Source organism: Gloeophyllum trabeum (genome assembly GCF_000344685.1).
Source record: "Gloeophyllum trabeum ATCC 11539 unplaced genomic scaffold GLOTRscaffold_00008, whole genome shotgun sequence".
NCBI classification, from domain to species: Eukaryota; Fungi; Basidiomycota; class Agaricomycetes; order Gloeophyllales; family Gloeophyllaceae; genus Gloeophyllum; species Gloeophyllum trabeum.
Window position 1 is genome coordinate 1,038,555 of NW_006920417.1, and position 27,633 is coordinate 1,066,187.

General features: G+C 55.7%; 9 protein-coding genes across 9 annotated transcripts; 3 read left to right on the forward strand and 6 right to left on the reverse strand.

The window, feature by feature from the left end:
* Nucleotides 1-2,153: 2,153 nt before the first annotated feature.
* GLOTRDRAFT_62003 (ERG4/ERG24 ergosterol biosynthesis protein) lies at nucleotides 2,154-4,066 on the reverse strand. Its single transcript, XM_007868799.1, has 7 exons — nucleotides 3,574-4,066; nucleotides 3,312-3,526; nucleotides 3,044-3,262; nucleotides 2,746-2,986; nucleotides 2,606-2,687; nucleotides 2,417-2,551; nucleotides 2,154-2,367 (listed from the first exon to the last, which is right to left on the reverse strand). Exons 1-7 carry the CDS (start codon nucleotides 3,926-3,928, stop codon nucleotides 2,301-2,303), a joined length of 1,314 nt encoding a protein of 437 aa, XP_007866990.1. The 5' UTR covers nucleotides 3,929-4,066; the 3' UTR covers nucleotides 2,154-2,300.
* Nucleotides 4,067-4,222: 156 nt separating this feature from the next.
* Nucleotides 4,223-6,346, forward strand: GLOTRDRAFT_139243 (uncharacterized protein; the record flags this gene model as incomplete). Its single annotated transcript, XM_007868800.1, has 5 exons — nucleotides 4,223-4,309; nucleotides 4,363-4,565; nucleotides 4,617-4,676; nucleotides 4,747-4,862; nucleotides 4,913-6,346. 5 exons carry the CDS (start codon nucleotides 4,223-4,225, stop codon nucleotides 6,214-6,216), a joined length of 1,770 nt encoding a protein of 589 aa, XP_007866991.1. The 3' UTR covers nucleotides 6,217-6,346.
* A 306-nt stretch (nucleotides 6,347-6,652) lies between these two features.
* Nucleotides 6,653-11,114, forward strand: GLOTRDRAFT_77429 (uncharacterized protein; the record flags this gene model as incomplete). Its single annotated transcript, XM_007868801.1, has 12 exons — nucleotides 6,653-7,215; nucleotides 7,307-8,375; nucleotides 8,433-8,594; nucleotides 8,655-9,276; nucleotides 9,330-9,477; nucleotides 9,532-9,648; nucleotides 9,706-9,819; nucleotides 9,872-10,344; nucleotides 10,398-10,581; nucleotides 10,635-10,743; nucleotides 10,795-11,052; nucleotides 11,101-11,114. The coding sequence occupies 8 exons, from the start codon at nucleotides 6,653-6,655 to the stop codon at nucleotides 10,005-10,007; spliced, it is 2,931 nt and encodes a 976-aa protein (XP_007866992.1). The 3' UTR covers nucleotides 10,008-10,344; nucleotides 10,398-10,581; nucleotides 10,635-10,743; nucleotides 10,795-11,052; nucleotides 11,101-11,114.
* GLOTRDRAFT_116530 (uncharacterized protein) lies at nucleotides 10,128-14,610 on the reverse strand (the record flags this gene model as incomplete). Its single annotated transcript, XM_007868802.1, has 15 exons — nucleotides 10,128-10,344; nucleotides 10,398-10,581; nucleotides 10,635-10,743; nucleotides 10,795-11,052; nucleotides 11,101-11,378; nucleotides 11,432-11,585; nucleotides 11,641-11,760; nucleotides 11,816-12,287; nucleotides 12,349-12,756; nucleotides 12,816-12,961; nucleotides 13,010-13,327; nucleotides 13,384-13,501; nucleotides 13,552-14,028; nucleotides 14,094-14,362; nucleotides 14,410-14,610. The coding sequence occupies 15 exons, from the start codon at nucleotides 14,608-14,610 to the stop codon at nucleotides 10,128-10,130; spliced, it is 3,729 nt and encodes a 1,242-aa protein (XP_007866993.1).
* A 438-nt stretch (nucleotides 14,611-15,048) lies between these two features.
* GLOTRDRAFT_29077 (uncharacterized protein) lies at nucleotides 15,049-15,445 on the reverse strand (the record flags this gene model as incomplete). Its single annotated transcript, XM_007868425.1, has 3 exons — nucleotides 15,049-15,089; nucleotides 15,147-15,282; nucleotides 15,350-15,445. Coding segments are annotated over 3 exons (273 nt in total), but the record flags the coding sequence as incomplete, so codon positions are not given.
* Nucleotides 15,446-15,816: 371 nt separating this feature from the next.
* Nucleotides 15,817-16,477, reverse strand: GLOTRDRAFT_130087 (HIT-like protein; the record flags this gene model as incomplete). Its single annotated transcript, XM_007868803.1, has 3 exons — nucleotides 15,817-16,017; nucleotides 16,078-16,139; nucleotides 16,189-16,477. 3 exons carry the CDS (start codon nucleotides 16,475-16,477, stop codon nucleotides 15,817-15,819), a joined length of 552 nt encoding a protein of 183 aa, XP_007866994.1.
* Nucleotides 16,478-16,526: 49 nt separating this feature from the next.
* On the reverse strand, nucleotides 16,527-21,380 carry GLOTRDRAFT_111391 (ras GEF). Its single transcript, XM_007868804.1, has 10 exons — nucleotides 20,856-21,380; nucleotides 19,400-20,798; nucleotides 18,601-19,347; nucleotides 18,311-18,544; nucleotides 18,089-18,254; nucleotides 17,883-18,036; nucleotides 17,575-17,829; nucleotides 17,428-17,517; nucleotides 17,163-17,373; nucleotides 16,527-17,107 (listed from the first exon to the last, which is right to left on the reverse strand). The coding sequence occupies exons 1-10, from the start codon at nucleotides 21,354-21,356 to the stop codon at nucleotides 16,800-16,802; spliced, it is 4,065 nt and encodes a 1,354-aa protein (XP_007866995.1). The 5' UTR covers nucleotides 21,357-21,380; the 3' UTR covers nucleotides 16,527-16,799.
* Nucleotides 21,381-21,583: 203 nt separating this feature from the next.
* Nucleotides 21,584-25,491, reverse strand: GLOTRDRAFT_139248 (P-loop containing nucleoside triphosphate hydrolase protein; the record flags this gene model as incomplete). Its single annotated transcript, XM_007868805.1, has 11 exons — nucleotides 21,584-21,846; nucleotides 21,896-21,947; nucleotides 21,997-22,134; nucleotides 22,193-22,321; nucleotides 22,372-22,583; nucleotides 22,645-23,135; nucleotides 23,189-23,353; nucleotides 23,409-24,270; nucleotides 24,323-24,903; nucleotides 25,081-25,220; nucleotides 25,269-25,491. The coding sequence occupies 11 exons, from the start codon at nucleotides 25,489-25,491 to the stop codon at nucleotides 21,657-21,659; spliced, it is 3,183 nt and encodes a 1,060-aa protein (XP_007866996.1). The 3' UTR covers nucleotides 21,584-21,656.
* Nucleotides 25,492-26,027: 536 nt separating this feature from the next.
* Nucleotides 26,028-27,515, forward strand: GLOTRDRAFT_77442 (Aldo/keto reductase; the record flags this gene model as incomplete). The annotated part of the gene is made up of 5 exons (XM_007868806.1): nucleotides 26,028-26,374; nucleotides 26,435-26,520; nucleotides 26,543-27,142; nucleotides 27,200-27,375; nucleotides 27,429-27,515. Exons 1-5 carry the CDS (start codon nucleotides 26,148-26,150, stop codon nucleotides 27,513-27,515), a joined length of 1,176 nt encoding a protein of 391 aa, XP_007866997.1. The 5' UTR covers nucleotides 26,028-26,147.
* Between the last annotated feature and the right edge of the window lie 118 nt (nucleotides 27,516-27,633).

Here is a 27,633-nt window from a genome sequence, read left to right on the forward strand (position 1 = left end):
CACCGGTCAGGTCAATGAGTCGGTGTTAGAAAAAATATTTTTACAGCAATGGATAGCCACTAGGCTCTATGGATCACTGCCACATACTCCCCCCTCCATACATTGCCTGGGTCAAGGTAAAATAGGAGCTAGAACAAAGAAGAATAAGGATAAATGGACCACAGAGCCAGAAAGAGCATAAAATTTGGGTTCCAGCAGTGTACCACACCACATCTTGCCACATTTGGAAGTGTGTTATGTAATATAGTGATGCCATTAGTGCACAGGAACTATTGGCAGTAGCCGTGAATGTCTCTGTATTTTTCCGCATTTCTTTTGATTTTCTATGGGCTGCCAAGCTGCATTCTGCCATGGTCTATATGTACTCATCAGCTATGTATGGCACTAATATGTGGAGTCCGGGTCCCACGAATATATTCTGATTTTATCCGAATTATTGCGCATTTTTTGGAGCCACCCAGGTGCTTGGATGATCAGCCAGCCTATTCTTAGCCCCCCAGGCTATTCCCGGGGCACCAGATCTAGCCCCGATCCCTGCCTGCCTGCCGGGATGCCGGGGCAGGCCATTCAAGCTCAGCCTGGCTCATGGCAGGCCTGCCGCCTGAAATCCCATTACATTAGGCCTGGACAATTGTCCCGAAACATTGTAAAGGAGCACACGAGTGTTGTCCAGGTTTAATGTAATACTACTACAGCATCAGGTGACCCAGCGAATCTCGACAGAGCGAGCGATGTGGCGATGAGAGTCAAAAGCATCAGGGGCCAGGATGGTGAGTTCACCCAGCCGGCAGACACCCGAGGTACCAGTGAGTATTTGCAGGAAGATATTATGTATGGTTTCTCCTGCTCAGTGGTCTCTATATGCCCCCTTGAGAAACTGAAACTAGTACATGTGTAATATATATTTTGTTTCTGCTCCCAGCTTCTTGGGGTACTCTTTGAGTATCCTTTCCGATGACTGTCCTTCAGCTTGGTTCAGGAAAAATGAGTGCGAGGGAGCTGCCAATTGAAGATTGGCAGTGGAGGAGCACTCTGGTTCTGGCAGGATGTTACCTGGAGTCTGCAGGTATTATTCACTGGCTCTTCCACTGGGGACAAATGACCTGTGTGACAGAGCCGCCAATATTTGATTGGCAGCAGAGGAGCACTTTGATCTATGTTACTTGTGTCTAGTAGTGCAGCTGCTACTATCCCCTGGGCTGGGTACAAATACAATTCTGTAGCCACCAATACCAACTTTTAATCTGTCAGAGTGGCAGGGACTTTTATGGTATAATGATGGCAGGGCCACAGGAGGACAAAGTATGAATGAAGGGGACATTGCACATACAGATCTAAGGGCTTATGATATATGCATAAGAAAGAGTACTGTATACATCAATTGGAACATTTATACACCCAATGCTATCATTTATCAGACACAACTCAGGTCTCGTGTCCTGCCATGCATAGCAATGGCCCTCTACTGACAGGTAATGTACATGCAGAGAATTGTTTTTCCCTTCTTCCGTGCATATTGAGAACTGCATTCAGCAATTTGAGCAAAATTCACGGTGCAACAGCTGCAGCAGTAATGTGCCGGAAATCCCGCATGTCCCGCTGTCCCAGGGACCTCGGACTGAGGCTCATTTGACATCACCATGTTCTGAGCTCAAATCTATTGTCCGTTTTTATGTTACAGCGACATCCGGGAAATCTCAGGCGACATCATGATGATGCTCAGCAGTCTCCATCTCTGAGCTTCTCGGAACCTCCTGCCGGAACAGGCCTGTAGGCGAGTTTTGGTGCAACTTATCAGGCAACCCTAACTGGCCCTCTCGACCTAATAAATTTATACAAGGGCCATAACTCAGTGTCGAACATATGTACCAGCTTAGTTTGCATGGGAGGGTTGCAGAAAGGAGATTAAAAATACAAATGTATGTGGTGTCCCAAGTGGTGGTGAATCACTGTAAATGGGGTCACGAATAATAGTCATGAATAGAGTACTTACCACCATCCTGGGCATCCGGGCAGACAAAATACCTGGAAAAGAGTGAAGCACAAATGCTTAGGTTGCTGTTAATTCTAAGTATCTCTACGGTAGCGGGCTCTGCCGTGCCCGCACGGCCTTACAGCTTTATACTAATAGGAGCCTGCATATTAGCCCGATATCCCAGTCACGTGAGCATGTCAGCCTCTCAATCTCTGTTTCAACATCACAGCCTAGTTGAGGGTCCAGGTGATTCTTGCAAGTCACAGAACACACTGTATATAAGACAACAGCCCAAGCCACTAGCACATAAGGAAATGACAGTCCCCTAGTAGACATAGGGAATAATACGGTATGGCACCATCTCCTTGTACTTGTGCCAATCTTCGCCATACCTAGAGAATCGTCAGCAACTAGGCACAATTATAACATGGGTAAACTGACTTTTTCTCGCAGTTTTCGTCGTCACGTTGTTGCCTGTGGATGAGCAGGACGGCAAAGTACACCGGATAGAAGTAGGTGATGGGTGTATCAAAGCCCGTCGGTAAACACCATGCTACAGCCATCAGCCAGTCACCCCTGTCGTCGGAAGATGCGTGATTAGCAGCGCATACTCATAATACGGAGACATACAAGTAGTTGGGGTGCCTAGATAATCCCCACCAGCCGGAGGTGAGTAGCTTCGTACCCCGCTTCGTCTCGAAGTACTTCAGATCTAACAGGAAGATGGAATTAACCGCGACTGCAGCGCCATCAAGCGGAACCGCACATACTTTTGGGGTTCTGCCCGTTCCGGAAGTCATTCTTCTCGCCGTTCGAGTCCCTGAAGATCCAATAGCCAAGGCCGTTCACAGCGATGATGGCGGCTGTCCAGATAGGGCCGAGCTCGACTTGCTGGAAGGCGAGGTAGCGCGCCTGCAGGGAGTAGGTGAAGGGCACCCAGGTGAGGTCGCCGACCGCGAGCATGAAGCCGAAGCCATCCGTCGTGATATCCATCGTGGTGAGGATGGCAGGCTATTGGAACGCGTGAAGTCCTATGCTGAAAGATAGTAAAAAATGGGGCATGCGCACCTCGTTGTACAGCGAGTCGATGACGTAGAAGGAGTGGAAGGCGAGGACGAGCCACATCGAATCCGTGATATTCAGCAGGCTACCTCCCCTGCGCACGGCTTGCTCGCAGGCCATGCTGATGTCGATGAGCACCCAGAGGATGAGCCCGGGCCGGAGCTCGTTGAAGGACTTGATGTCGAACGAGCCGATCCTGGGGTTCAGCTCGCGGCCGATGAAGAACTGCGGGGATGTCAGACGATTACGGGATGGGATGACAGGATGGACAAACGTCGTAGATGAAGTTGCCGCTGTTACCGCCGAGAGCGAGGAGCTTGTCGCCGTAGAAGGAGGAGACGTAGCAGTAGGTGGCTTGCAGCACGGACATGAGCAGGGAGGCGGTGACAAAGCCGAGCCATTTGTCGTAGATGAACGTGAACGACTCGGGGCCGTAGCGGAGGACGTACCCAGAGGCGACCCCGAGCGTAAGCAGGAGCGTGGAGAAGGCTAGTGGGACGTGAGCTGGGGTGCGACAGGACAGAGACGAAACACACCATTGATCTTGTACTTTAGCTTCCGACCGTTCCGCATCTGAGTGCCTTCCACCCAGTCTCCCGGCAAGATAAACCAGGCGGCCACGCAGAATAGATACCAGGCGAGGTAGATGAGGGCGGCTTCGGTGTCCCAGAGGTTCTTCCACCATGAGAGATCATTGTAGGCGCGCACGGCGCCTACGAAGAGGTTGTCGAAGGGAGGGGGGCACCCGCCCGCTGCCTCTGAACACGTAAAGTACAGGCCATATGCGGTGAGAGGGACGGTAACGGTGACGAAGAGCGCGCCGGGCGGCCCAAAGAACTCGTAGCTTGTCGTGCGCGGGTTGAGGTCGGAAGAGCGCTTTTCGACAGCCATTGTCGCGTGTTTTGCGGTCGAGAGAGTACCGACTGGAGGGATTTTGCGGCCACAGAGGCAGCGGGGGTTTTATAGTATGTTTCTGGGCGAAATGGTGCGATACGCGAGGAGGTCGTGGGGAAGGATGGGCGGTGTGGCACGGTTGTTGGACGCGTCGCAGTCAACAAAGTTGCATACAGGCCGAGGACACGATTGGCTGCTAAACTCGGCGTCGCCGTTGCCTACGCTCTCTTTCTTGATATACCAGGTCCCTCACATATACCAGTAATTTATTAGACTGCAGCACATGCAGCAATGGGCTTTTTCTCGTCGAACAGGACTGAGCCGTCCGAGCGATCCACCGAGGCAAAGTCTGTCACGCATGTCATCCGCTCGCGATTCGTACGTACATCGCGCTGCTGCCGCCTTCATTTCCGCTGACCGTCATTTACTAGTATGGCTCGCGAAAGGGCAAGGCGCGCGAGCTAGATCCCCAGCAAGAAAAGGCCGTTCCTAATCCTTCCCCCGACGACGCTGCACCCGCCCTCAGGCAGTCCGTCCGCGCGCGTCCGCCGACAGACAGAAATACCCTTTATACCCCCGCATCTGATCCTCGCCCTCCTAAATCTGGCACCCGTTCCTCCGCTGATGCCCTTACGTGCGTACCCCCTTCGATCGTCCTGCCTCACGTCGCTGACGCCGCCCGAAGGATGACGCTCGCCCAGCGACTGAACGAGCTCTCCGTCGCCAATTCGGAAGGTCTGCTGGAGTGAGTCTTCGTTTGGTTTGGTCCGGAGGGTTGCGAGACATGTCTAAGATTGGGACCTGCCATCATCCAGCGACGATGAATACCGCCTCCTGCGCCAGAATCTCTTTGAACGCTTCTCGAGCGGGACAGCCGTGCCCACCGAGGCCCCGGTCATCCGTCTCAATGCAGGTCAGAATCATACACGAAGTGCGTTTCACGGCATGTCTTGCCTGTTCGTTCTAATCACGCCGCCCTAGACACTGCCCATAGTCGCACTGCTACGACTTCATACGCTGGGTCGTCCCGAGCCCCATCAATACAGTCCAAGACTTCTGTCTCCTCCACCGTGACGAGCATCTTCCGACGCGCTACTGGTCGACGTTCTGCGTCCTCACCTGCCTTCGATCAGAGCGACACCACCAGCGTCTTCTCTCATGCTTCCAAGTCTTCTTCATGGAATCTCAGTCGCAAAGTCTTCGCGAGTTCTTTCTATCGTAATGGGAGTCAGGTTTCATTACAGGCTGAGAGCTCTCGCGGTCCGTTTGACTCGAGGTCTATCGCGTCCCGCCGGAATGGCGAAAGCTCGCCTATCACCGCCTTCACCCCGCACCCAAGCCAGACCTCATCCGCATCTCTATCTCGGTCAGCCACTCGGAGTAACAGGCGTCTTGGCGGGGGCGCACCACCATCTTCTTTCCCTGGCCGATCGACCATGACGGAGCCTCGACGTTCCTTAGGTGATGTTGACGGCACGTTTGACGACGAACATCTGGACTCGGCGAAAGATATCCGCGCCGAGATCGAGCAAGTCGAGGCAGAGGGAAGAAGGCTGCTCGACGCGTTCAATGGGCTAGAGCTGAGTACCCTGACGAAACGGCACCGACGCGTGCCCACCCTGACTTCCCTGACCGCTGGCGACCCCAACGACGTCGGAGAGCTGAACGAAAGCCTGCAATCGAAGTGGACGATCGTGCCCGAGGGGAGGTCTGGCTTACGGAGCGACAACGACGGCATGTCCGTGCATTCTGGGAGATCCGTGGGCACGACGATGTCAGGACCCCGTTCCATGAAATCAGGAAGAGCGGGGCGCATGCTCCCCACCTCGGGCCCCGCCCCGCACTCTGCACCGATCACGCGGAAGAGCTCCTTATCGTCGGTTTCATCCCGAGGGACGAACCTCGCGAGCCAGAGCCACAGCCCCGTGCCGCCTGTGCCCGGACTGCCGAACGTTCACCGCAAAGAGTCCGTCGTGCACATTTCGAAGAGCAACGGTCAACTGAGACTAGCGCCGGTGGAAGAAGCGGGCGGCCACTTCCTGTCCGTGAGCGACGGGGCGAGCGACGTCTCGCGGACATGGTCGGACGCGAGCGGCGGGGACGCGCATCGCCGCCCCAGGCGGGCAGTCAGCGACGAGGACGCGGAGCTGCGCGCGATGGAGAAGGAGCTGGGCGACATACGGCGGCGCAGGGGGGAGGTCACGGCGCGGTACGAGGCGCGGCTGGAGTACTTGCGGGCCAAGTTGAAGGCGGCGGAGATTCGGGAGAAGCTGCTCAGGTCTTGAGGTACTGACGACGTATTATAGTTTTAATTTTCTAATAGCAGTAGCATAGCTAGTAACATATATACCGGCAACTTATGATAGGAGGCCGGCTGATTCCGAGTTGCCGGTAGTTCCCATTGCAGGTCGTCGAGGACTTGAGCCATCCGTCGCGAGCAGCCTCAGCACGCAGCTCGCCATGTCCGAAGACGCGCCCGACAGCGGCGCCGCGTCCCCGTCCGACTCTCGCATCCGTCCCACCAGGAGCGTCAGCTACAGCACGCCCTGGTCCATCGCCGACACGCCCTCCCACCACAACCAGGGCACCTCCTATTTCACGCCCTCGGCGCGCCCGAGCTCCCCCACTTCCAGGCGCATACAGCCCAGCTTGACGCGCAGCATGTCCGCCAGCTCGACTGGCCGCCGCAGGACGGGCACCAGCGTCAGCAGCAGCTCGCACATGCCCGTCAGGGCACACCACGAAGACGCAGGCTTGCTCAGCGAGGAGGACGAGGGGTCTGACGAGGAGGATTACCGGGAGCATAGCCGGGACCGTGGCAAGTCTCCATACGTCGACGAGCAGGGCGCTGATGAGGCCGAGGACGAGGACGACGCGGACACGGAGCGGGAGGAGGACCCCATCACTCTCAGGGACAGGCAGTCCTTGATCAACGTCGAGCATCCCTTCGGCCTGCCCATATGGAAGCCCGCCCTGTACAAAAAGTCCAGGTCTGTCACCCGATACGCCGACCAAGCTCTCCATTCCGTGCCCTCTGCTCAGGCTGAGCGTCACTTGCTGCCGGGGAACATTCTATGGACTGCCCTCTTCGGGTGGTGGATGGCTCTGGCGTTCCTAGTACTCTCTGGGATCTTGTACATCGTCCCCAAGGGCGGAAGGCGTTACTCGTCTCTCGTCTTTGGGCTCGGTTGGTATATCCTCTGGCCATTCGGCAAGTACGTCGCGGGTGACCCGGAAGGGCTGGATCTCCCCGAAGATGAGGAGAGCACGCCGACGAATGGTGCGTCAACCCTATCTATTCTACTGTGTTTATTTGAATTGTCGTAATGCAGAGAACGGCAGTCCATCCGTGATCCATTCCACGGTGACGCCTAGGACGGCTCATGTGCAGAACTCGACCTCCTTATCATGGGCACCCCCTCCGACCGAGCACACTTCTCTCCTTGGTATCCCAGAGTCCCCAGAGACAGTGACACCGCCCGCCAAGTCGTACGGCGCGACGCCGCTCTCAGAGTACGGTACAGTCAAACGCAATGCTTTGGATCACTGGCTGGGGAAGGCGTGTTTCTGGCTCGCCTTGGTCTGCATCATTGCACCCATTATGCTGGCTGTGTGCATTATATGCTGGGGTCTCGTCGTCACCATCCCGATGGCGAAGCTCAACTGGACCCTCCTCAAGTACATGTTCTTCCAAGCTCCGAGTATCCGATTCTGCGCTGCTCCCTCGAGCATCATCGTAACTCCCAACCATCCCACGGAAGCCACAGGTGAAAGTGCCGGGTCGACCACTCCCCAGCAAGCCTCGTTCGTCGTCAAGCCTACGAGATTGGCCGAGGGCCAAGCCGCACCATCCGGTTCGCCATCTTCCAGAGTTCTCTTGTGCACATACCGTGCGATGGGCTGGAAATACTACAAGTATACCGTGGGCGGGGTCAACATCATGTTCATCAACCTCCTCCCGCTCGTCTTCTTCGTCATCCTCGACGGCTTCGTCTTCCTGCCCCTCGTCGAGCGCCGGCAGAACGCAGGCAGACATGTCCCCGCCCTTCTAGCAGCCGTCGCGTCCCGCGGCGCGATATTCGTCCTGAGCCTGATGAGCGTCATACCCCTCTCGTACTTCATCGGCATGGCCGTCGCCTCCATCTCCGCGCAGTCGTCGATCGGCATGGGCGCGGTGATCAATGCGACGTTCGGATCTATCATCGAGATCATCCTGTACTCGATCGCGCTTACGGAGGGCAAGGGACGCCTGGTCGAGGGGTCGATCGTCGGCAGTCTGCTGGCGGGCGTGCTGCTCATGCCGGGAGTGAGTATGTGCAGCGGGGCCATCAGGCGGAAGGAGCAGAAGTTCAATGCGAAGAGTGCCGGCGTGACCAGCACGATGTTGATCATGGCGATCATCGGTACGCTGACGCCCACCATCTTCTACCAGACCTATGGGAACGTGAGTCGTCTCCGTCGTTTCTCCCGCAGCTTTTATCTGATCTCGTGACACTGGCAGTTTAAACTCATATGCACTGGCTGCCCCGAGCATACATCAGGACCCAATGCACCCTGGCAGTGCCAGCACTGTCGTTACGAGTACCCGGACCCCGTCCGCGATCCGTTCTACCAGTCGACGGTAAAGACGCTTATGTATTTCTGCGCCGCTGTCCTGCTATTCGTGAGTCCGTGTCGTTCGTCGATAACGGCTGAAAGCTTGACCCATGCCATCATTCCGTAGTCGTATCTCATAGGGCTTTGGTTTTCTTTGCGCACGCACGCCTCTCAAATCTGGCAGAATCCCCAGCAGCTTCTCCATCCGCTTGAGCTACCGGGCCCTGGACAGAACCGTTTCTCGATATACCACAAGTTAATCCCAGGACGTGACCGGGAATCCCTCCGTAGGAAGCCGAGCAACTTGACGTCTCGTGCTCCTAGTACTGTTCCATCACGCAGTGAGACACCGGTACCTCGCGTGCATGACCATACCGCCGAGACCCAGCCCGGCGGGTCCGTCAGTCGTCGCGTTTCGTATGCCACGCTCCCGCAGACTGTCCCGACTGCCGGGATCGCACCCATTCTCGAGAGCGTGGACCAGGCTATCAAGCACACCGGCCTGCAGCCTTCCCACCTGCCGGAGAATATGACGCCCGACGACTTCACCCGTGCCGTCGCAGTAGCTACTGTTAGTGCTCTCAGACACCAGCAGACAAGTTCCCGGTCGCCTATGCGTGCGAGGATGTCCGGCGTCGATGGCGAAGAAGCCGGTGGAGGACATGGTGGCCATGATGCCCCCTCCTGGAGTCGGACGACCAGTGCCAGCGTTCTCTTGGCCTGTACCGCACTCTACTCCATCATAGCTGGTAAGGCCTATAGGTCAGATATTATAACGGACAGTTGCTGATTTGAATTACAGAACTCTTGGTCGGCGTGGTGGACGTTGTTCTGGAAGGGTCAGGCATTGATGAGAAGTTCCTCGGTGTCACCTTGTTTGCACTGGTCCCGAATACCACGGAGTTCATGAATGCGATGGCCTTTGCGATGAACGGGAACATCGCCCTCAGGTAAGCTGATGTTCTGGTATGCGCTGGCCTCTCCTTAAAACACTCCCACGCTAGTATGGAGATCGGATCCGCGTATGCCCTGCAAGTTTGTTTGCTCCAAATCCCTGCGATGGTGGCCTTCTCCGCGTGGTACAACGCGGACACCCTGGGCACCATTGCCAACACTTTCACGTAAGCGCTTCGCTATCCAGACCCATTATATGCAATACCCATCTATACCACCCTCAGATTGATTTTCCCTCGCTGGGATGTTGTCGTCATCATCCTGTCAATCTTCTTGTTGACCTATACGTATATTGAGGCGAAGAGCAACTACTACCGCGGAAGCATTTTGATACTCAGGTTAGTGGTGTGATATGCATATTGGTTGAGTGCTAATCAGGCATCTCGGCAGTTACCTCGTCCTTACATCCGGTTTCTTCTTCGCGCCTCAACGCGGTAGTGCGGAGCACGAGTCGGTCGTAATTGATTCTGATACCCTCTCACCAACGCAGATACTTTCGTTTTTCGTTTCATCTTTGCAGCCGTGAAGATCGTCTATCTTGACTCATTGGATTGCTATATGAAGCCGACCCTCATTGACATGTCTTGTAAGACATACTACATATACATTTTGTGGCATACTACATCGTGGACAATACAAATACAATTCAGTGCATACTGTGCAATTTCTCCAGGACATGCTGTATCTCGACAAATGGGAGTTTCAAGGCCTCAGCCTCCATCGAACCGGAAAGGATGCTCTTGGCTGGCAGGGACGAGGGTGCCAGAGAAAGGAATTGTTCAAGGAAATCGCCATCCAAGAAGCCGTACGACGTCTGCTGCTGTGTCTCCACACGAGACTTGGCAACCGTCGGTGCTCGCCAACTGTAGAACATAAACCATGAGTCAATGGGAATAAGGCCTGGAAGGGGACATACTCTGAGTGGACCACCCCTCCAGCTCCGATCAAAACATTGCCCATGTTACGTTCTAAGCCTGACATGTGTAGGGAGAGTTCGCTTCCCATCTCGAATACCATGCCAATGCGACCAGACGACGTGAAAAAGATTTCTCGCGGTTCTATTGGTATGTCGCCGGAGAATTCTGTCGTCGTTAGGGAACCTTGGTAAAGAGTGTGAAAATATCTCTGCAGAGATAAGTAATTGCCTCAGTACCTCGCACAAATTTGTTCACTAATTCGCCCAGATGGAAGGCGCCATCCTTCTGGAGTACAATGCGGCCTTGATCCAGTTGTAAGGAGAATGTGCACAGATCGCAATCCACCTATGCATGACCATTATATCAGATAATCTCCCTATGACAGGATACACTCACGTTAGCTGCGATGATCCTTTGGTCATCCAGTGCCTGTATAGCGACGGGCCATAGCGGAGAGTAATCCTTCGCACGCCTCTGCAGCTTGGAGTCTTTCACATCCAGGACGGAAACTGAGCTGAGAGCGTCCGAGATCACCAGACCATTCAAGCCAGGTACGATACTGTTCAAGACGTAATCGTGATTCCACTCGCTTACATATGCGAAGTCATAGGTCAATATGCCTGTACTGGACTTCTGCAGGCGGTATAGCACCACCTATAAACTCGTCAGGACATGCGACACAGTTAATGCCAAGGTACCTACCGCAGAGTTAACCGCTGCCGCCACCAGGTCGCTGACCTTAGTTATAGCATAAACACAGCCCTTGATTTGCAGAGATGCTGCGATGAATAGACTGCCTCTCGAGATGCCATCCCGTCCTGCACCACTGCAGAGTAAAAGGAGACGACCGCTTGACGGCTCCCTCTCATCTCGCGAATTGACGGTGCCGACACAGAAACACGGCTGTTGGATGTCCTCCCTCTCGTAAACATCCAGGGAGGATATCAGCTCCTCAGCGTCGCACTGGAATTCGTCCAGGACTGTAAGCGAGGTTAAAAGACTGCTAGCAAAGTATATAGAAGGAGAGACATGCCTTCGAATGTCGCATCGTCTATCAGTTTCAGCACCCCGCGCTCCGGTCTCGCCTCTCCCGTTCTTCGCGGTTCTGTCCTCGTGCACGCGACAGCAAAGACCTTGCTCGGCGGATGATACGCTATACGGTGGGGATTGTCCAGACCCAAGCCAAACTGCATAGAAGGGGTTTGCTAGGCATCTTGTGCAAAATGAGGTCTATGCACTCACCGATCGTATGTGCATCTTGTCGAGATGACCCATCTTCCCAATGGTCAACCCGCCTGTGGTGGCCAAGGTGAATGACGAGGGGAAGTGATCACTATTTAAAGGTGCCACTGTCACCACTCCCTAGATTATGTGACACCATTCAGCACTGTCGCCGACGAACATGTTATAGCCTTACCTTAACCAACATCGGCGATAGCTGCAGCCTCTGTTTCTCCCAGAATAGCAGCCCCGACCTCTTAGCACAGGCGAAGACTGACCGCTTTCCGTCCACCTCACATGGCGTTAACGACACCGGCCCAGTGCCAAACGAAAATACTCGCTTGTCGGAGAGGGTATTGTCTTTGTACACGAACGCTAGAGCGGTTCCATCGGCTAACCCGACCAGGAGGTGCGGGACATAGTCACGACTATCCGACTTGACACCCGTCCCAAAATTGTACAACAAAACAGAACGGGGTAGGCTGGGAAGAGGACCCGTGGCGCAGACGGGCGTTAAGTAATTCTGGGCACTGGTAATGGACAGGACCTTGACTTCATTGGATGCCCAGAACGCTACCGCAACTTGCGTGGAGTAATATTTCGAAGGGTCGATAGGCAGGCATGACACCGCCGCTATTTCCTTCGTACCATCTTCGAGGAGCCGTTGCCTAGAGTAAGATTTCCAAATCTCGGTATCCCACGCCAATATTAAAAACAATGACGGCTCACCCTGCAAGATTAAACTTATCATTGTCATCTAAATTCAAAACCACAAGCCGCCCGCCGCTGAGGCCCAGCACCACCTGGCTGGCATTAACACTCGCCGCGACAATCTCTCCGTGCCTCTCTTTCAAGGACTGCGGCACCCACTCCTCCCCAGTCCTGGAGAACGTCCCAAGCGCCTGGTCGAACTCCGATAGGATCACCTTCCCCGGTGTCACCTGCACGACCAGCGGTGAGTCCGAGTAGGACGACCCTGCCTGCCCGGGCTTGCGCATCCGCCGCGCGAGGTTGCCCACCGCCAGCGTCCGGGTGTCCGTCGCGAATCCGCCCGCTGTCGAGGTGAACACCTCCGCGCCGTCTATACGGAAGACGTGCGTCTGTGTAGGCGTGGATGCGAGGATGTGCGAATGGGTCCTACATGCGGGATGCAGCGTGAGTGGAGGACTAGGGGCGCCACTAGGTAAGGGACTCACGGTGTCTCGAAACGGGATCGTAGAGGCCAGACGTGGGTGACGTGTGCGAGCCCTCTTAGCGCCGCGAGCTCATGGAAATCCGCGCCGTTCCTGATCACCCTGAGCGAGCCAGTGCTCTTACCTCCAGAACATGTCACAATCGTTCTCTGCTAATACGTTAGCAAAACGCCCTTCAGGCGCCTCCTATCGCTCACCTGTCCGCTCCCGTCCACATCTGCCACGACCGCGTCGATAATCGGCGCGACGTTCTGCCAGCTCTGCAGCTCCTGCACATACGTGCCGCGCGTCCTGAGGACGTACCCCGTCGTGTCGGCCTCCTTCCCCTTGCCTTTGGCGCCGCTGACAAGCTCTGCGGATGTTATCGTTGAAATTTTGCTAGGAATGGGGAGTGTGTCCGCGTCGAGGGACGAGGCGGGTGACGGGTGGATGCGCAGGAGTTGCGGGTCGCCGTAGTGGGACCCCAGGTAGAATATTTGGTTATTTAGGTAGGATAGGCAGGTTGGAGGGGATGTCTTCGTAATTACTCTTGTTGAACCACCGCGGAGGAGGAAGAATGGAGAGGACTCACCGTTCCCAGAGGTAGAAGTGTCAAAAGAGGCTTGTCCGTATCCACGCTCAACAACGCCAGCCTGCCAAAGCCATCCCCGAGTAACACCCGCTTCCCCTCCTCATCCACAAAGCACCACCTAACAAATTCCATCAGCCTTTCGTCACAACCATCCACACCGGCACCTACGCAGTCACCTCGCTCCACGGCCACTCGACGCTCGCGCGCGGCTTGCGCCTCTTCCGCTCCCTCGCCTTCTCCTCCTCCCTCGCGCGCTCCGCCTCTTCGCGATTCGCGCTCTTCTTCTTTCCCTCGAGGCGCCTCCTCTTCCCTTTGTGCTTGTCCTGCAGGTCCTGGCTCGCGAGCTCGTACAGCAGCACCTTGCGCCCGCCCACGACGAGCACGCCGCCCGCGTATTCCTCTTCCTCCGACGCGGAGATCGGGATGAGCGTGGGCGCCGGCTCGATGGAAAGGAAGGCGCTGGCGGAGAGCGCGGTGGACGGGAGGAGCGTCGAGGGCGCGGCGAACAGCTCGTAGTCGGCGAGGCTGAGGTCGCGCGAGAGTAGCTGCAACTTGCCCTCGTAATCGACGTGCAGCAGGCCGAGGCAGTACGTGTCTGAGGACGTCGGGAGGAAGCACATGGACAGCAGGTTGTACTCCGGGAACCTGGGCGTGGGGGTCGAGCGTGAGCCGCAGGTTGAGCTATGGACACTGAGTAATGGTGGACTTACTGAGCGTCGAAGTCGCTCTTGTACTCCCCATTGTCGAACTCCACGACCTTGAGCTTGCCGGCGTAGCAGCTCACGACGGCGACCTGCCCCTCGGGGTCGACGAGCACATCGCAGTAGAACTCCTGCGGGCGCGCAAGGCGCTCGGTAAGGGTGAGCGAGTGCGCTACCACTAATTCCGCTTGTCCCGAGGCTGCCGTGGACAGTGATAGGACGTATAAGCGCGGCGCAGGGTGATCCGTGAGCAGGATCACGTTCGAGTACGTCGATCCCTGTTATCATGCTCAGGTTCTGTCCGGCATGAGAGCAAACGACGCACGTATCGCGGGAGCTCCTTCACCGAGACAACCCGCCCCCATATCTCGAGGCTGCACTCATACTTGAGCGCGTCCTCTCCGAGCGCGTGGACCTCGACGCGGTCGGGCTTGGCTACGACGAGGTGCTCGCCGTCTGGCGAGAGGCGGCATTTGACTGAAGCGACGACGGAGGACGGCGAATGGAACGTCGTTACGACGCGCATGGCGGTGGATTGCAGGAGAGTGAGGCTTACGGAGGCAAAGGTGTACTCTCGGCACAGGCGATAGACGAGCCGATCGTATTCTTAGCCACGCGTGTATTGGCATCATATCTTCGTTTGTAGACACACTTAGGATTGGTGATACAGATGATATGGTAGAGACAAGGTAGAAATATACGAGGCAAAATACAATCCGTCAGCTTTCTCGCAGAGTCATTGTGCCGTCTTCGTTCATAACGATGTCCTCCTCGGGCCCGCCTTCCTCATCCTGCTTTCCGCCGACGAATTGATCCAGGAGCGTCGTTGTTGGTCGCTTCTGTTTCTCAAGGGCCTTGGGTTTCCGCTTCGCTGGTGGTTCACTCGGCACGACGGTTTGGACAATCTCTGAAAGCGGCGTCGTAAGTGACAGACTCACATCTTCGAGCTCGGGACAAACATACCGTCCAAGAACAAGAACTCGTCCGCCCTGCGCACCACAGAGACTAACGAGCATGTCAACGTGATTCAGATACTAGACAGGAGAGCAAGTCCAGACTCACGCATGTCCCGCTGCTGCACCGTCGTCCGCCTCTCCCTCAGCGCAACTCTATGAACTGCCTCCATCAGCCTCTTCACAAACTGCTCCGTCGCAATCGCAATGGCCAATACCGCTTCCCTTTGCACCATCACCAGTTCCTACTCACATGAGCCTTATTCATCCCATTGCTCCAGAACACGTGTACCAGGCACTGTAAGAACGCACCTCGTCTGCCTTCAGTATCTTCTGTACCCTCGCTATTGGCAAGGGCGATGTGCCAAGGGGCCGCGCATACGCAGTCGGTGGTTTCCTTTCTCGTTTCTTCGGTGCTGGTGCTGAAGCTGCCTCGGGTGTGTCATCATTGGGAGTTTGTGTCGTCGATGGACCAGCTTCGGGAATGGCCTCGTCCGTGGCCTCCTGGGTAGCGAGGGTCTCCTCTTGAGTTTCGGCAGTGTCCATTGCAACTGGATGCACGATGGAAAGTCGAGAGACGCGTCCACACGCGTCGCAAACGGAACTTTATTTATTGATCGCGATCGAAAGGCTCGCCACAGACGCGTCGCGCACCTCTCCCGGCGTTGGCTGTTTGATGCACGATTTTCTTCTTCCTAGTACCTGACTCCGTCTACCACCATCGATGTTGTGACATTTATGCAAGTTTGATACAATGTTGTTTCTGGCTGCGTTGCCATTCACAAATGTGCACGGATCCTCTTCGCCAGCTCCTCCCCCTCCTCCTCATCCAGTTCTTCCCTATTCTCGAACTCCCTCCGATGCATCTCCTTCTGCGTCAACACCTTACGCCCCCTAGGACCCTTATCCGGCTCATTCATAACCGGTGATACTTTGCTTGAAGACTCGAACGTCGGCGCCGGTATGACATGGTAGTGTACCTGCAGGGACAACCCGTATATCACCCTGCACCGGTGGAAAGATATTAAGATGCTACTAACATGATCAACCGCCTGCGCGTACTCCTGGTTACACACCACATTCAGCGCCGTATTCCCCATCGCTACCACCACACCTCAGCTTCCCCTTCATCCAACCACAAAGCCACTCACCTCTTACCAGCGCCCCGGCCACCCGACTGACCGCCGCGCCCACAGCAGCCGCATCCTCCGCGGGCAGCTCCGACACCCTCTTCTCATGGCGCTTGGGCACCACGAGCGTATGCCCGGGGCGCAGCGGCATGATATCCAGGAACGCGACCACCCGCTCGTCCTCGTGCACCCGGAAGGCAGGCGCAGCGCCCGCGACGATGCGGCAGAACGGGCAGGCGGGGTCTGCATGCGCCGCCCACGACGGGGGCACCTTGCGCGTGAGGTGGTCGCTGATGATGAAGGACGTCATGCCTGCGCGATGGCGCGACGCCGCGTACACTGTGACTCTCGGAGTCGCTGGGCAGACGATCGCTATTCGCGAATTTATTACTGCATAAAATGAAACCGCATTGATCCCGCCTAGTCCGCCGTAAGCTAATTATACAGTGAATTATAAGCAAACGTGTTCTTCTTCCAATCGAGGGAGCGAGGGGAGGAAACCGAAATAGTAGTACTACAGCAACTTCGCACATCCCCACAGCAGGACGCACGAAAAAATAGCAAAGGAAAACCGCAAACCTCCGAAGATCCAGCAATATATACACCCATCCAACCACCCAGAAGTAAGGGGCTCATAGGAACCCGCTCTCCTGCAACAGTCTTGCCATCTTCTCGTCCTCCCGCTCTCGCGGCTCGCGCTCGAGACTCAGCTGCCAGAACTGTTCGTCGTAGTCCACCGGCGCCGTGAACTGGTTCAGGTTCTCCTCGATGTACGCCAGGATCACCGGCACCGGCTGGAAGTTGTACGGGATCGACTGGTATCGCTTAATCTCCTGGATGATCTCCGCGACCCGCTGCCGCTTCCGGAAATTCACCATATTCCCGTTGAGCGTGTCGGCGTTGCCGTCGCCGATGAACGTCAAGTCCGTCAGGTATATCCCTGTGAAGCACGAACATTTAACGGTGAGCATATCTATACGAGCAAGAGATCTCACCGAAGAATGGAACACATGGTGGGGTAATCTTTGCGAGCGTCGCACGGTATGCCTGGTAGTTCTTGTCCGTGCTGATATGACATTGTTGCAGGGTGTTCACAGCTTTTGCCCCAACTTGCTCCCATGTCCGCTTCAGGCGGGTGATAGGTGAAGCATTCAAACCAGAGACTATAGCTGCCATGCTGGAAAAGTTATGAATCGATTGACAACGCTGCATGGTCAATATTATCAGCCACAGGCGCAAGATCTACACCACTGCACTCACCTCCGCGGTAATGATGAAATGCTTGATAGCAGAGGCTCGTTTCCGCGAATCTTCCTTGGCCAGGACAGCATCCTTTACCCAATTCGCCAACTTTAGGGAATAAATCATATCAGTCACACGCGAGAAGCGAATAGTCGGACTACGTACCCGGTTGAACGTCTGGATGAATTCCGATATACTGTCATTGTGCTCTCCAATCTTCTTGGAACGCGAACGCTGAAGACACTCCATCGCCTTGATCTTCATGAACATCTTGCTCTCAAGGATAGTCAACTGACGGGCTAGCTCCGTAGCGTGGATGTCGGTAAGTTTCAGCTTCTTGTTCGACTTGGGCACAATCGGCTGCGGAGGGGACTGCGAGAAACCACTCGTCATCTTGACTGTAGGTTCGCCTCCCCGTTGCTGTTCAGCAATAGTCAGATGCTTGCACTATATGTCACAGGGAGCACACTTACGATGCGCTCGATGTAGCTCAGTAACTGCTTTGCTCCCGAGTACTGAATAACCCGTGGATCAGAAACGAAGCTCTTGATCCGATCAAGGATGTACATGTCCTCCTTCTCTAAGAAACCTTCTTCTGTGATCATAGATTTGAAGGTATTCAGGACGCTACATATCGTCCCATCAGCCATGGATCGATACCGATACCTTAAGTACCTACCGCGCCCGTATGATGTTCTGCTTAAGTTTGACCCATTCCTCGCGTTCCCGAGGATTAAGCTCCTCTGGTGGCTGTATCCAGAAGCGCTGTACAAGCAAGTCGAACAGCTCATCGAGGGTAGTGAATGACTTGTACGTTAGTAAGAAGATTTTATTGAAATTGGGGTCTGGGCAACATCGAGCGGGATGAGATTAGGATGCATATAAAGCAGGAAGAGCTTACCTCCATGCTCGTGGGCTGTCAGGCGCTGTACTAGTTGATAGACGGTACCAGCACGAACAGCACCATCGGGCTCGATGATGATTTCGTTGGAATCGTACGTCGGACGAAGATACCAGGGTTTCGCATTAGCATTCATTTTCTCTGCTACTCCTCGCGGGACCTCGTCCCCGAGCAGCTTGGCGAGCTTGCTGCCCTTGTTTCCCCGGGACGGAGATTTACTAACCATACCCGGCACTGCATAGCCTATCAGTAAGTAAGAAGAAATGAGGAGCGAAGCCAAGCTCAATTACCTTCGTCATCAAATATTGAGTTTGTATCGTCATCGATATTGAGACCGGGCGCTCCAGTCGAAGTCGGGCTTATAAGGGGGTCGATGGATGCATCCTGACCAGACCAAGTGGGTGTTATCGGCATGTCCGTATTGCTCTCAGAGCGGTAACTGTCATTCGTAGACTGTGATCCCTTGGAGAACATGGAGTCCGGATTTGTGTAGAGACGACCGCGAGGCTTGCTGAGCGCAAGCTCCGTATCAACAATATCATCGGCCTCGGATTCTAGGAATGAATCGGAAAGCGAGTTGATGTCACTGCTGTAGGCCGTGTCACGGGCTATACCAGCGTCGATCGACTGTTGATACTCTGGTCCAGCAAGCTCTGCCTGGTCCTGGCCTACAACCAATAACGACTCGAGACTCTCCTGGACCATATTGAGATTGGATCTCAATGAAGTGGCCAAGATGTCGAGGTAATCCAGATCCAATGGATTGTCACGCATATCGGGGGACATATGCTGCATGGCCACCAATAATAGAGCTCCGTCGTCATACAGGGCCTGAGCTGCCGCCTCGAGAGTACGCAGAAGTAAACGAGCCTTGTCCACAGCTTGAAGGTACGCCTGTTCCTGCGCGGGAAGCGTAGACGCACCATGGATGCCCTGTACATCCACATGTCGCTTCACGGAAATGTCCCCCACATACCTGAGGAATGCCGACAGGTGCGTTACGATGGCTTGACAACTAGATGCAACTGGAGCAACGGCTGTGGCAAGCGTCAACCTATGAGGTCTGTCATATTCAAAGGACGTGCTCACCAGCCGTCATGGTGGAATCCCGCAATGAAGTCATCAAGACCCGGATCTGCTCGTGAACACGAAGCTCCAGGTCTCGGACATCCGCAACAGCCTCCGCGGACAAAACCTTGGACGGAATCTTCTCTCTATTATCCGTGGCAATAAATCCAAACCCCTTCCAGCTGCCAGCTGAACCGGCTCCGGGAAGTCCAGGACCTATGTTTTCTGTCGAAAACACCCCGTGTAGCCGCTTTGTTGGAAATTTTACCTGGCGTTCCTGAAGTGACATTTGATTATGGTATTTTTGCACTTCAGTTACGAACGAAACGATGGCGCGCTCTAGTTCTGCTACATCAGTTTCTATACGATTGGGCGTCTCGTTGGTAGATGAGCCGGAATCGTACTGCATAGCACGCGCTGAGAGAACTAATTTGGATAACGTCGCTGTCACCTTCCGCTGTGCTGGCTTTAGATGACTCTGCAAGGCCTGAGCGGTGGTGTTGAACTTGTAGTCGCGAGCACTGGGTGGAAGGGCGGCTTGTGGGACCTGACCGAATGGGGGTGTCGACACGTAGAGGAGATTACGGATGGAAAGAACAGTATTCAGAACACGCCTATCAAGGACGTCATCCTGTTCCCGAAGTCGCGTGATGCCGTCGAGCCGTATGCTATCCCCTACAGCTGCGATAGCCTCGCGAGCTATAGCGGATAGATCGGTGACAGACTCTGGAGGGTAGGGCTCAAGAGCCTGTTGCAAAGTCTGTGCTAGTCGCTCCGCGGAAGTCAGCTCCAGTGCGCTATTCTGCTCCATTGATCGGGCTTTATGCCCGTTGGCGCTGGTGTACCCGTTTGTCGACCTTGAGCGCTGTGTGCTGGACGCGATTGACCGCCCGCCCTCCCGAGGGTGCACGTCTGAATCGTCTGAGTAGACGCTCATACGGTCACCAGTACCGCTGCTGCTCTGGGTTCGGGAGACCGATGACTCTGAACGCAGGCGACCACCTGGTGCGACGATGGTGTCGCGATTACCAGGAACGTCGTCGTAGCCCAAGTCGCGAGCGAGCTCATCGTCGCTAGTACCAGAGTCTGCATTTGGCAGCGTCCACCGCCATTGCCCGGTCACCTTGTTGTAATAGTAATACGACATCCCGTCGTCTGCCAGTCGCCGAACCCAAGGCTCGGGCGTACCAGTTCGTTTGCTTACGCCAAATCCGGCTGGTCTTGAGGCCTCCTGCACCGGTCTGACAATATCAGATGGTGCATTACCAGCTATCCCATTTCTGCTTGCTCCCGCGCTTGTCCCGGAACGCGAGCTCGATGGTGATGCGATGGTATTGAGGTCGTTCGCAGCCCTACTGCCCTCATCCTCAGGGGGCAAGTCTCTAGAACGCTCTCCGGTTTGGGTGTTGACATAATAAATCTAATGGGGCAGACATAAGACCGCGCGGGACTGCAGGGCACACTGAACGACACGCACTTGGCCATCAGGCGTAACCTCGGGTACCCAAAAATCACTGGAGGCTGTCCCACTTGCCATAGCTGACGATGCGAGTTCCCGCATAGCGTCCCGTGCGCTCGCGAGCTCCGTGTCTCCATCTAACCATTCGCTGTCCGATTGAGGCTGACCCCTGGAAAGACTATGTGCCATATCCACGACAGAGGAGGCATCTACCTGGGAACTGTTCGCTGCAGGGGCAGCCTCTGAGCCAGACAGGGCAGCCTCCGCCTCTTGATCCGAGATAACGGTCACGTAGTTTGAAGGAAACCATCCCCTCTCCTCGCCAAGCAAGCCGTCCCACCAGCCGGAGTCGAGCCTCGTCAGGACCTCGATGACATCGTTCCGTCGGAAGGATAGGGCTGAAGCATCCTGAGCTTCGTAGTCGTACAGTGCTCTACAAAAGAACGTCGTGATAAACTGTTCGTCCTCCGCTGGAGCTTGTTGAGCATGATCGACAGTACCGCCAGAGGAGTTGGCCATCCGAGGATGCAGACCACCGGAGTAAGCGGAGGATGCCAGAGCGGCCATGTAGCGCGAGCGCTGACTGAGTCAGCGACGACGGCGAGCTCGATATTGGACGAGAAGGACAGCAGAGGCGGGAAGCTAGGATTGATGATGGGGGAAGCGTCCGTCCATCCTTCGCTACAATCTGCTTACATAAGCAAAAGCTGGAATACGCAAATGAAATGCCTCCGGCCGCGCGTCGCAAAGGTGAACCTTTCCGGACTGACCACTGCATTGCAAATCTGGTAACATACACAACGCTCTACAACTATATATTTATCGTTTGAGCGTCCTCTGTTTCTCCGCAAACTCGACAATTTTTCTGTCCACAAACATCCCCTTGCGTTCTCGCACCGCATCCATGTAGGTCTTTGCCACATTCGACCGGTCAGCCTTGTCACCGAGATCCTCGAGCTCCTCCTCAGTCGTGGGTACCCAGAACGGATCCTGATCCAACAACTCGTAGCTGCAGAGCTAGTGAGCACGAATAATAAAACATAATATGAATAACTTACCCGCTAAAGATCAGTTGAGGACTGGCAGCTCCGGAAGTCCGTTTCCGGATATCTATAGCAGCACATCGGTATTTCCTCACGGCCAAAGGGAAAATACGCACCGTCTGCGAACCCAAAACTCTCCACGACAGGTAGCAGCGCTCTTATGCTGAAGAATGACGTGCCTTCCTTCATTTCTTCAGATACAATACGCCCTCGTCGGCGAGCCACAACGCCGTACACCTTGCCCAGCACCTCAGCTGCATGGTAACGGCTCAGTACTCTCACTCCCTTCCAAGGAAGATTGAATAGACTCACTAGAAGCTTGGATGTCGCATGTATACATTGCGAGCATCAGACGGGGTGACCAGTCCAGCAGACCATTTCTACACGCCTCCCTCACAGCAGAGATCAACGACCCAGTAACTTGTGCAATCCTGTTATGCTCTACAGAAGCACGTGATAAATATGTAAAGCCAGGTCTGGAAGACGCTCACGTTTTTCTTCTTCGATCCGGTTCTCATCCACCTCGAAACTTTCCAGGAAGTAGGCGAGACCTTCAACCGGCTCCGCGCACAGTGGCCCTTGGAACGTCGCAAACTGGAACCCAGTCTCGACATGTCCCTCCAAGTCTCGCATCGACTGCTCCGCTGCACTCTGCACTTCCTTATCCTCACCCGCCCTCAACCTGTCCATCCTCCTACGCAACCTACACAATCCCATCAGTCAGATCCTTAACAGTATAGTGAAACCCTCAGAGGAGAACGCACGAATTCGGACTGACCGGCCACCTCGTATCCACGAGGATGCACGCCCCCGCGCCCTGCGGCCCAAACGCCCATATCCTGTCCGCGACATCCGCCCACTCGCCCCCCACCTTCACACACTCCTCCTTCAAACTTGTCCAAAAATTCTCCGGCTTCACCGTCGGCTTCCTATACACCTCGTCCTGCAGCCCCACTTCCTCCTCTTCCTCCGCCTCCTCCTCCCCTTGCGACTTACGCTCGCGCTGTATGCGCTTCAGGATCATGAGATTGTCCAGAATGAAATCGTGCAGCGGCTTCGGCAGCGGGGCCGCGCGTATCGTAAACTTCACGAGATTGTGGATTGTTGCGCCTTTGATCGTGCCCCGCTTCGCCGGGGCGAACTTGGGCGGTGGCATGTCCACGCCCTTCACCGCCGTCTCTCTGAAAGGCACGATCGGCGCCGACCCGTGTATCGCAACACCCGCGAACCGATCCTTCAGATCCCGCAAGCACCTCTGGGATTAACGTGAGCCGTTGCACATCGTGGACCAGGGTAGCAAGACCTCACCTCCAAATGCAGCTCGCCCGCGCCCAAGATAACGTGCTCGCCTGTCTGCTGCTGGAACGTCTCCACGCAGGGGTCCGCCTGGCTTAGCAGCTTCAACCCGCGCACCAATTTCGGCATATCCGCAGGCGACTCCGGCTCCACCGCTATTCTCACAATCGGCGCGGCCTACATGGAAAGGAAAGCTCAGTATCCCGCAACCAGGCCATGAAGACATACACACGTTTTGGTATACCGCCCCAAGGTTCACCAAACACCCGTCGACATCCGTTTCTCCCTCTCCAGGCGCACATATCGTCGCGCTCCTCCACACCTTCCCCTCGAGTCCCCGGATGGCAAACACGTTCCCCGCCCTCACGCTCTCCACCGGGACCAGCTCCCTCCCCATAATCAAGTAAAGCCCCTCCACGTGCGCCTCCAACACTCTCTTCCGATTCCTTGGATGGGAGGGGCCCAGGGCATTATCGTACTTCGGCAAGACACACCTCACATCCTTACCGCGCTTGATAACCCCCGAATAAAGCCGCGCAAAACCCAACACCGCCTCCCCATCGTCCTCTACATTCCCCGGCCCCGGTTCCTGCATCGCCTCCGTCCCCTTCTTCTCCTCCCCACTACCGTTCCCATTCGCCTCGATAGGGGTACCGTTCGCCTCCGCCGGCTGCCCCGCCCTCTCCCTCGCCTCCCGCGCCTGCCTCGCGCGCGCCCTCATCTCCTCCGCCGTCAAGGGCCGCGCCTTATTCTCAGGCAGCTCCCGATCCGGCAAGACGAACATCTTGCTCACATACGCAACCACCGCCGCCCTCTCCCGCGCATCGCACGCGTACAGATTCTCCTCCAACTTTGACTTAGGCGCGACGGTCGCCTCGTGCAGGTCCGGGTAGAGCATCTTGGGGATGCGCAAGCGCTGCGACTCGGAGGGCGGCGGGACGACGTCGATGACCGCCTGGATGATACCCGTGGAAAGCGGCAGCCATTGCGTGAGGATCTGCGAGAGCAGCTGTCGCGCGTCTTTCGACTTGAGGTCGCGGGGCGGGATTTTGAGGTTGAGCGATGTGACGATCTTATTCACCTTTTCTGGGTTCCTGAGTAGTACGTTCAGTAATAGCGGTATTGTAGAGATGGCGACACACCTACGGGTTGAGCGACACGGCATCGTACACGGCCCACAGATTCTCCAGCACAAACTGCACGAACAGCGGCTTCAGTGCCCGCCCGCGCAGATGTTTATGACTGATGACGCGCTTCGTCTTGGGGTCCAAATAAAAATCGCCCCAAAGCACCCTCCTCAAATTCCCCTCCTTGATCCCCAGCTTCGCCGCGAACAACTGCGCGAACTTGCCCACACGGAACCCCCACCCGTCAATGGCGCTCGCAAAGATCACATTGCCCCTCTCTGGCGCGAAATAGATGTCCTCGTCGTCCTTCTCCTGGAACTCCTCGCCCTCGTTGACTATCGCGTCCGCCTCCGCCGCGTGCGCCTCCTTCTTGGACGCGAGCCGCCGCTCGCGCTCCTCGCGCCAGCGCAGGTCGTCCTCCATGCGCTCCGAGGCGAAGAAGCCGCCCATGACGGCGTTGACCTGCTCAATGAGCTGCGCGAGGTGGTGGTAGGCCTCGACGGGCGCAAGCTTGAGCTCGGTGATGAGCCGGTCAATTTTGTTGATGACGAGGATGGGCTTGAGGCGGTCTTGCCAGGCCTGTCGGAGGACGGCGATGGTCTGCAAGTAACAGTGGTATCATTAGTTAATGCTTGTATGGAAAGTATGACCAAAAGTGAGGTAGTATAGACAGTCGCATGAATCGCGACACAAGAGTGCTACCTCGACGAAGGGCGAGTATACAATGAAGTCCTGAGAGATGTGGGACCACGGCTCATAAGTGAGATCACGACTTACCTGCGTGCATACGCCCTCCACAGCATCCACAAGTACAAGAGCCCCGTCCACAAGCCGGGATGCAGTAGAGACCTCACTGGAGAAATCTACATGTCCAGGTGTATCGATCATATTGATTATATACGTCCTCAGCGAGCTTCCTATAAGACTCTGTCAACCAGTCCGCCGAGCATCCACTGAGCACGTACCTCCCTCCTTGACCTGGAACTTGAGCGAGACGGCACTACTCTCCATGGTAATCCCTCGCTCCTGCTCGTCCTCTCGACTGTCCAGGTAGCGCAGCTTTCCGGCCATTCTTTGCGAGATGATGTTGTTCGCAGCGAGGAGCGCGTCCATGACTGTGGTCTTGCCATGGTCGACATGGCCGCAGCAGGTGACGCAGCGGACGTCCTCGGCTTTTGAAGTCGACATTTGTGATGAGGACGAAGGCAAAGGGTGGTCGCGTATGTATCCTACGACGAAGTCACAGACGGCACCGGAAAACAAGCTTTGACTGGATCGCGATCGTATCTTGAGTCGGTCGGTGCCGACGACGCACACACAAGCGCCCACATCGCCGGCCACGATGGCCAGCTTTGACTTGCTTCAGCATTCGCCTTTGTCGCTTCAGACGAGACAAACGGAAGTTTACTATGTTCCTTCCCTATGGACAACACATTTGCCTCAGCGGTGAACTTGCCCGCTGCCCTGAAACTTAGACCCGTTATCCGGACTGCCGAGGGGCGACGTACCCAAGTCGGCTTCCGTATGCCATTGTATTCTATGCAACCGCTAGGACTCGCGCTCCATTTCGGAGTGGTACTAGGTACGGGATTGTGTATCTTCCAATGCGAAATCGACGCTGACAAGGATGGATTTATCCTCAATAGATTAGCCTTACACGCACGCTATACTCTTCTCATTTTCGAGCGAAGGTCGGGGCCGCGTCACTTGACGCGCCCCTCCGAGTCCAGTTCACCGTTATCCCAAGCTTCATGCATAAATAGCGTGCACCCGTCCCGCCCATCCCCTTTAACCCACGTCTCGTACTCTCGCCCCTCTCATTCACCACCCATACTCTCACCATAATGTCGCTCTGGGGCCCCCCTCCGCCGCCGAAGACCAAGCTCGGCCGCTACCGCCAGCTCTCGAAGCTCGCGGGCGTGCACGTCTCGCCGCTCCAGCTCGGTGCGATGAGCATCGGCGACAAGTGGGCGCAGTACGGCATGGGTGCGATGGACAAGGAGGCGTCGTTCAAGCTCCTTGACGCCTTTTACGACGCCGGCGGGAACTTTATCGACACTGCGAACAACTAGTGAGTGGCGTCTGCAGCATACTTAAATACTAGCAATCACTGATGTATGCGCGCATACAGTCAGGATGAGAGTTCAGAGGAGTTCATCGGCGAATGGGCGGAGAAGCGGGGCATCCGCGACCAACTCATCATCGCCACCAAGGCAAGTCCCTCATCCTGCCGTCGCAGCTGCCTCAAAGCTAACGCCCGCGCAGTACACCACCAACTACAAACGCGGTCAAGACGCCATCGCGATCAAAGCCAACTACACAGGGAACAACGTCAAATCCATGCTCATCTCCGTCACCGACTCCCTCCGGAAACTCCGCACCTCATACATCGACATCCTCTACGTGCACTGGTGGGACTGGGACACGTCCATTGAGGAGGTCATGGACGGGCTGCACACACTCGTATTGCAGGGCAAAGTCCTGTACCTGGGCATCAGCGACTCCCCCGCGTGGGTCGTCGCGCAGGCGAACCAGTACGCGCGCGACGCGAAGAAGACGCCGTTCTGCGTGTATCAGGGCGCGTGGAACGTCATGGCGCGCGACTTTGAGCGCGACATCATCCCGATGGCGCGCCAGTGGGGCATGGCGCTCGCACCGTGGAACGTTTTGGCTGCGGGCAAGATCCGCACGGACGCGGAGGAGGAGCGCAGGCGCCAGACGGGCGAGAAGGGACGGATGGCGATGGACCCTAACTGGGAACGGAATGAGGACGAGAAGAAGGTATCGCGCGCGCTGGAGAAGGTCGCCGGGGAGGTGGGTGCGAAGAGTATCACGGCTGGTGCGTGTCTCGTGTTTTTGGATGGTTGTATGCGCGGGTATTCACTAGCATCTGTAGTCGCCATCGCATACGTGATGCACAAGGCGCCCTACGTCTTCCCCATCATCGGCGGGAGGAAGATCGAGCACCTCATGGACAACATCCAGGCGCTCGACATCTCCCTCTCCGACGAGCAGATCGCCTACATCGAGAGCATCATCCCCTTCAATCCCGGCTTTCCCTCTTGGTTCATCGTGAGTGGTCTTGTCTCTAGAAACTGAGGAACCAACACTGACGATCGTGACAGGGGGATGGGACCAAGCCCAGCATGCTCATGGCGAGCACGGCTCACTTTGATAGAGTTGACCCTCCCAAGCCGATTCGGCCCCTGTAGGTCATGGTGGGCTGTAGAATGAGATTGTATCGTATGTATCGTTGGTGGGATGGCCGTTGAATCAATTAATCACTTACCGCCCCTGATGTGCGTGCATCCCTAAACCCTAACCTTAGGG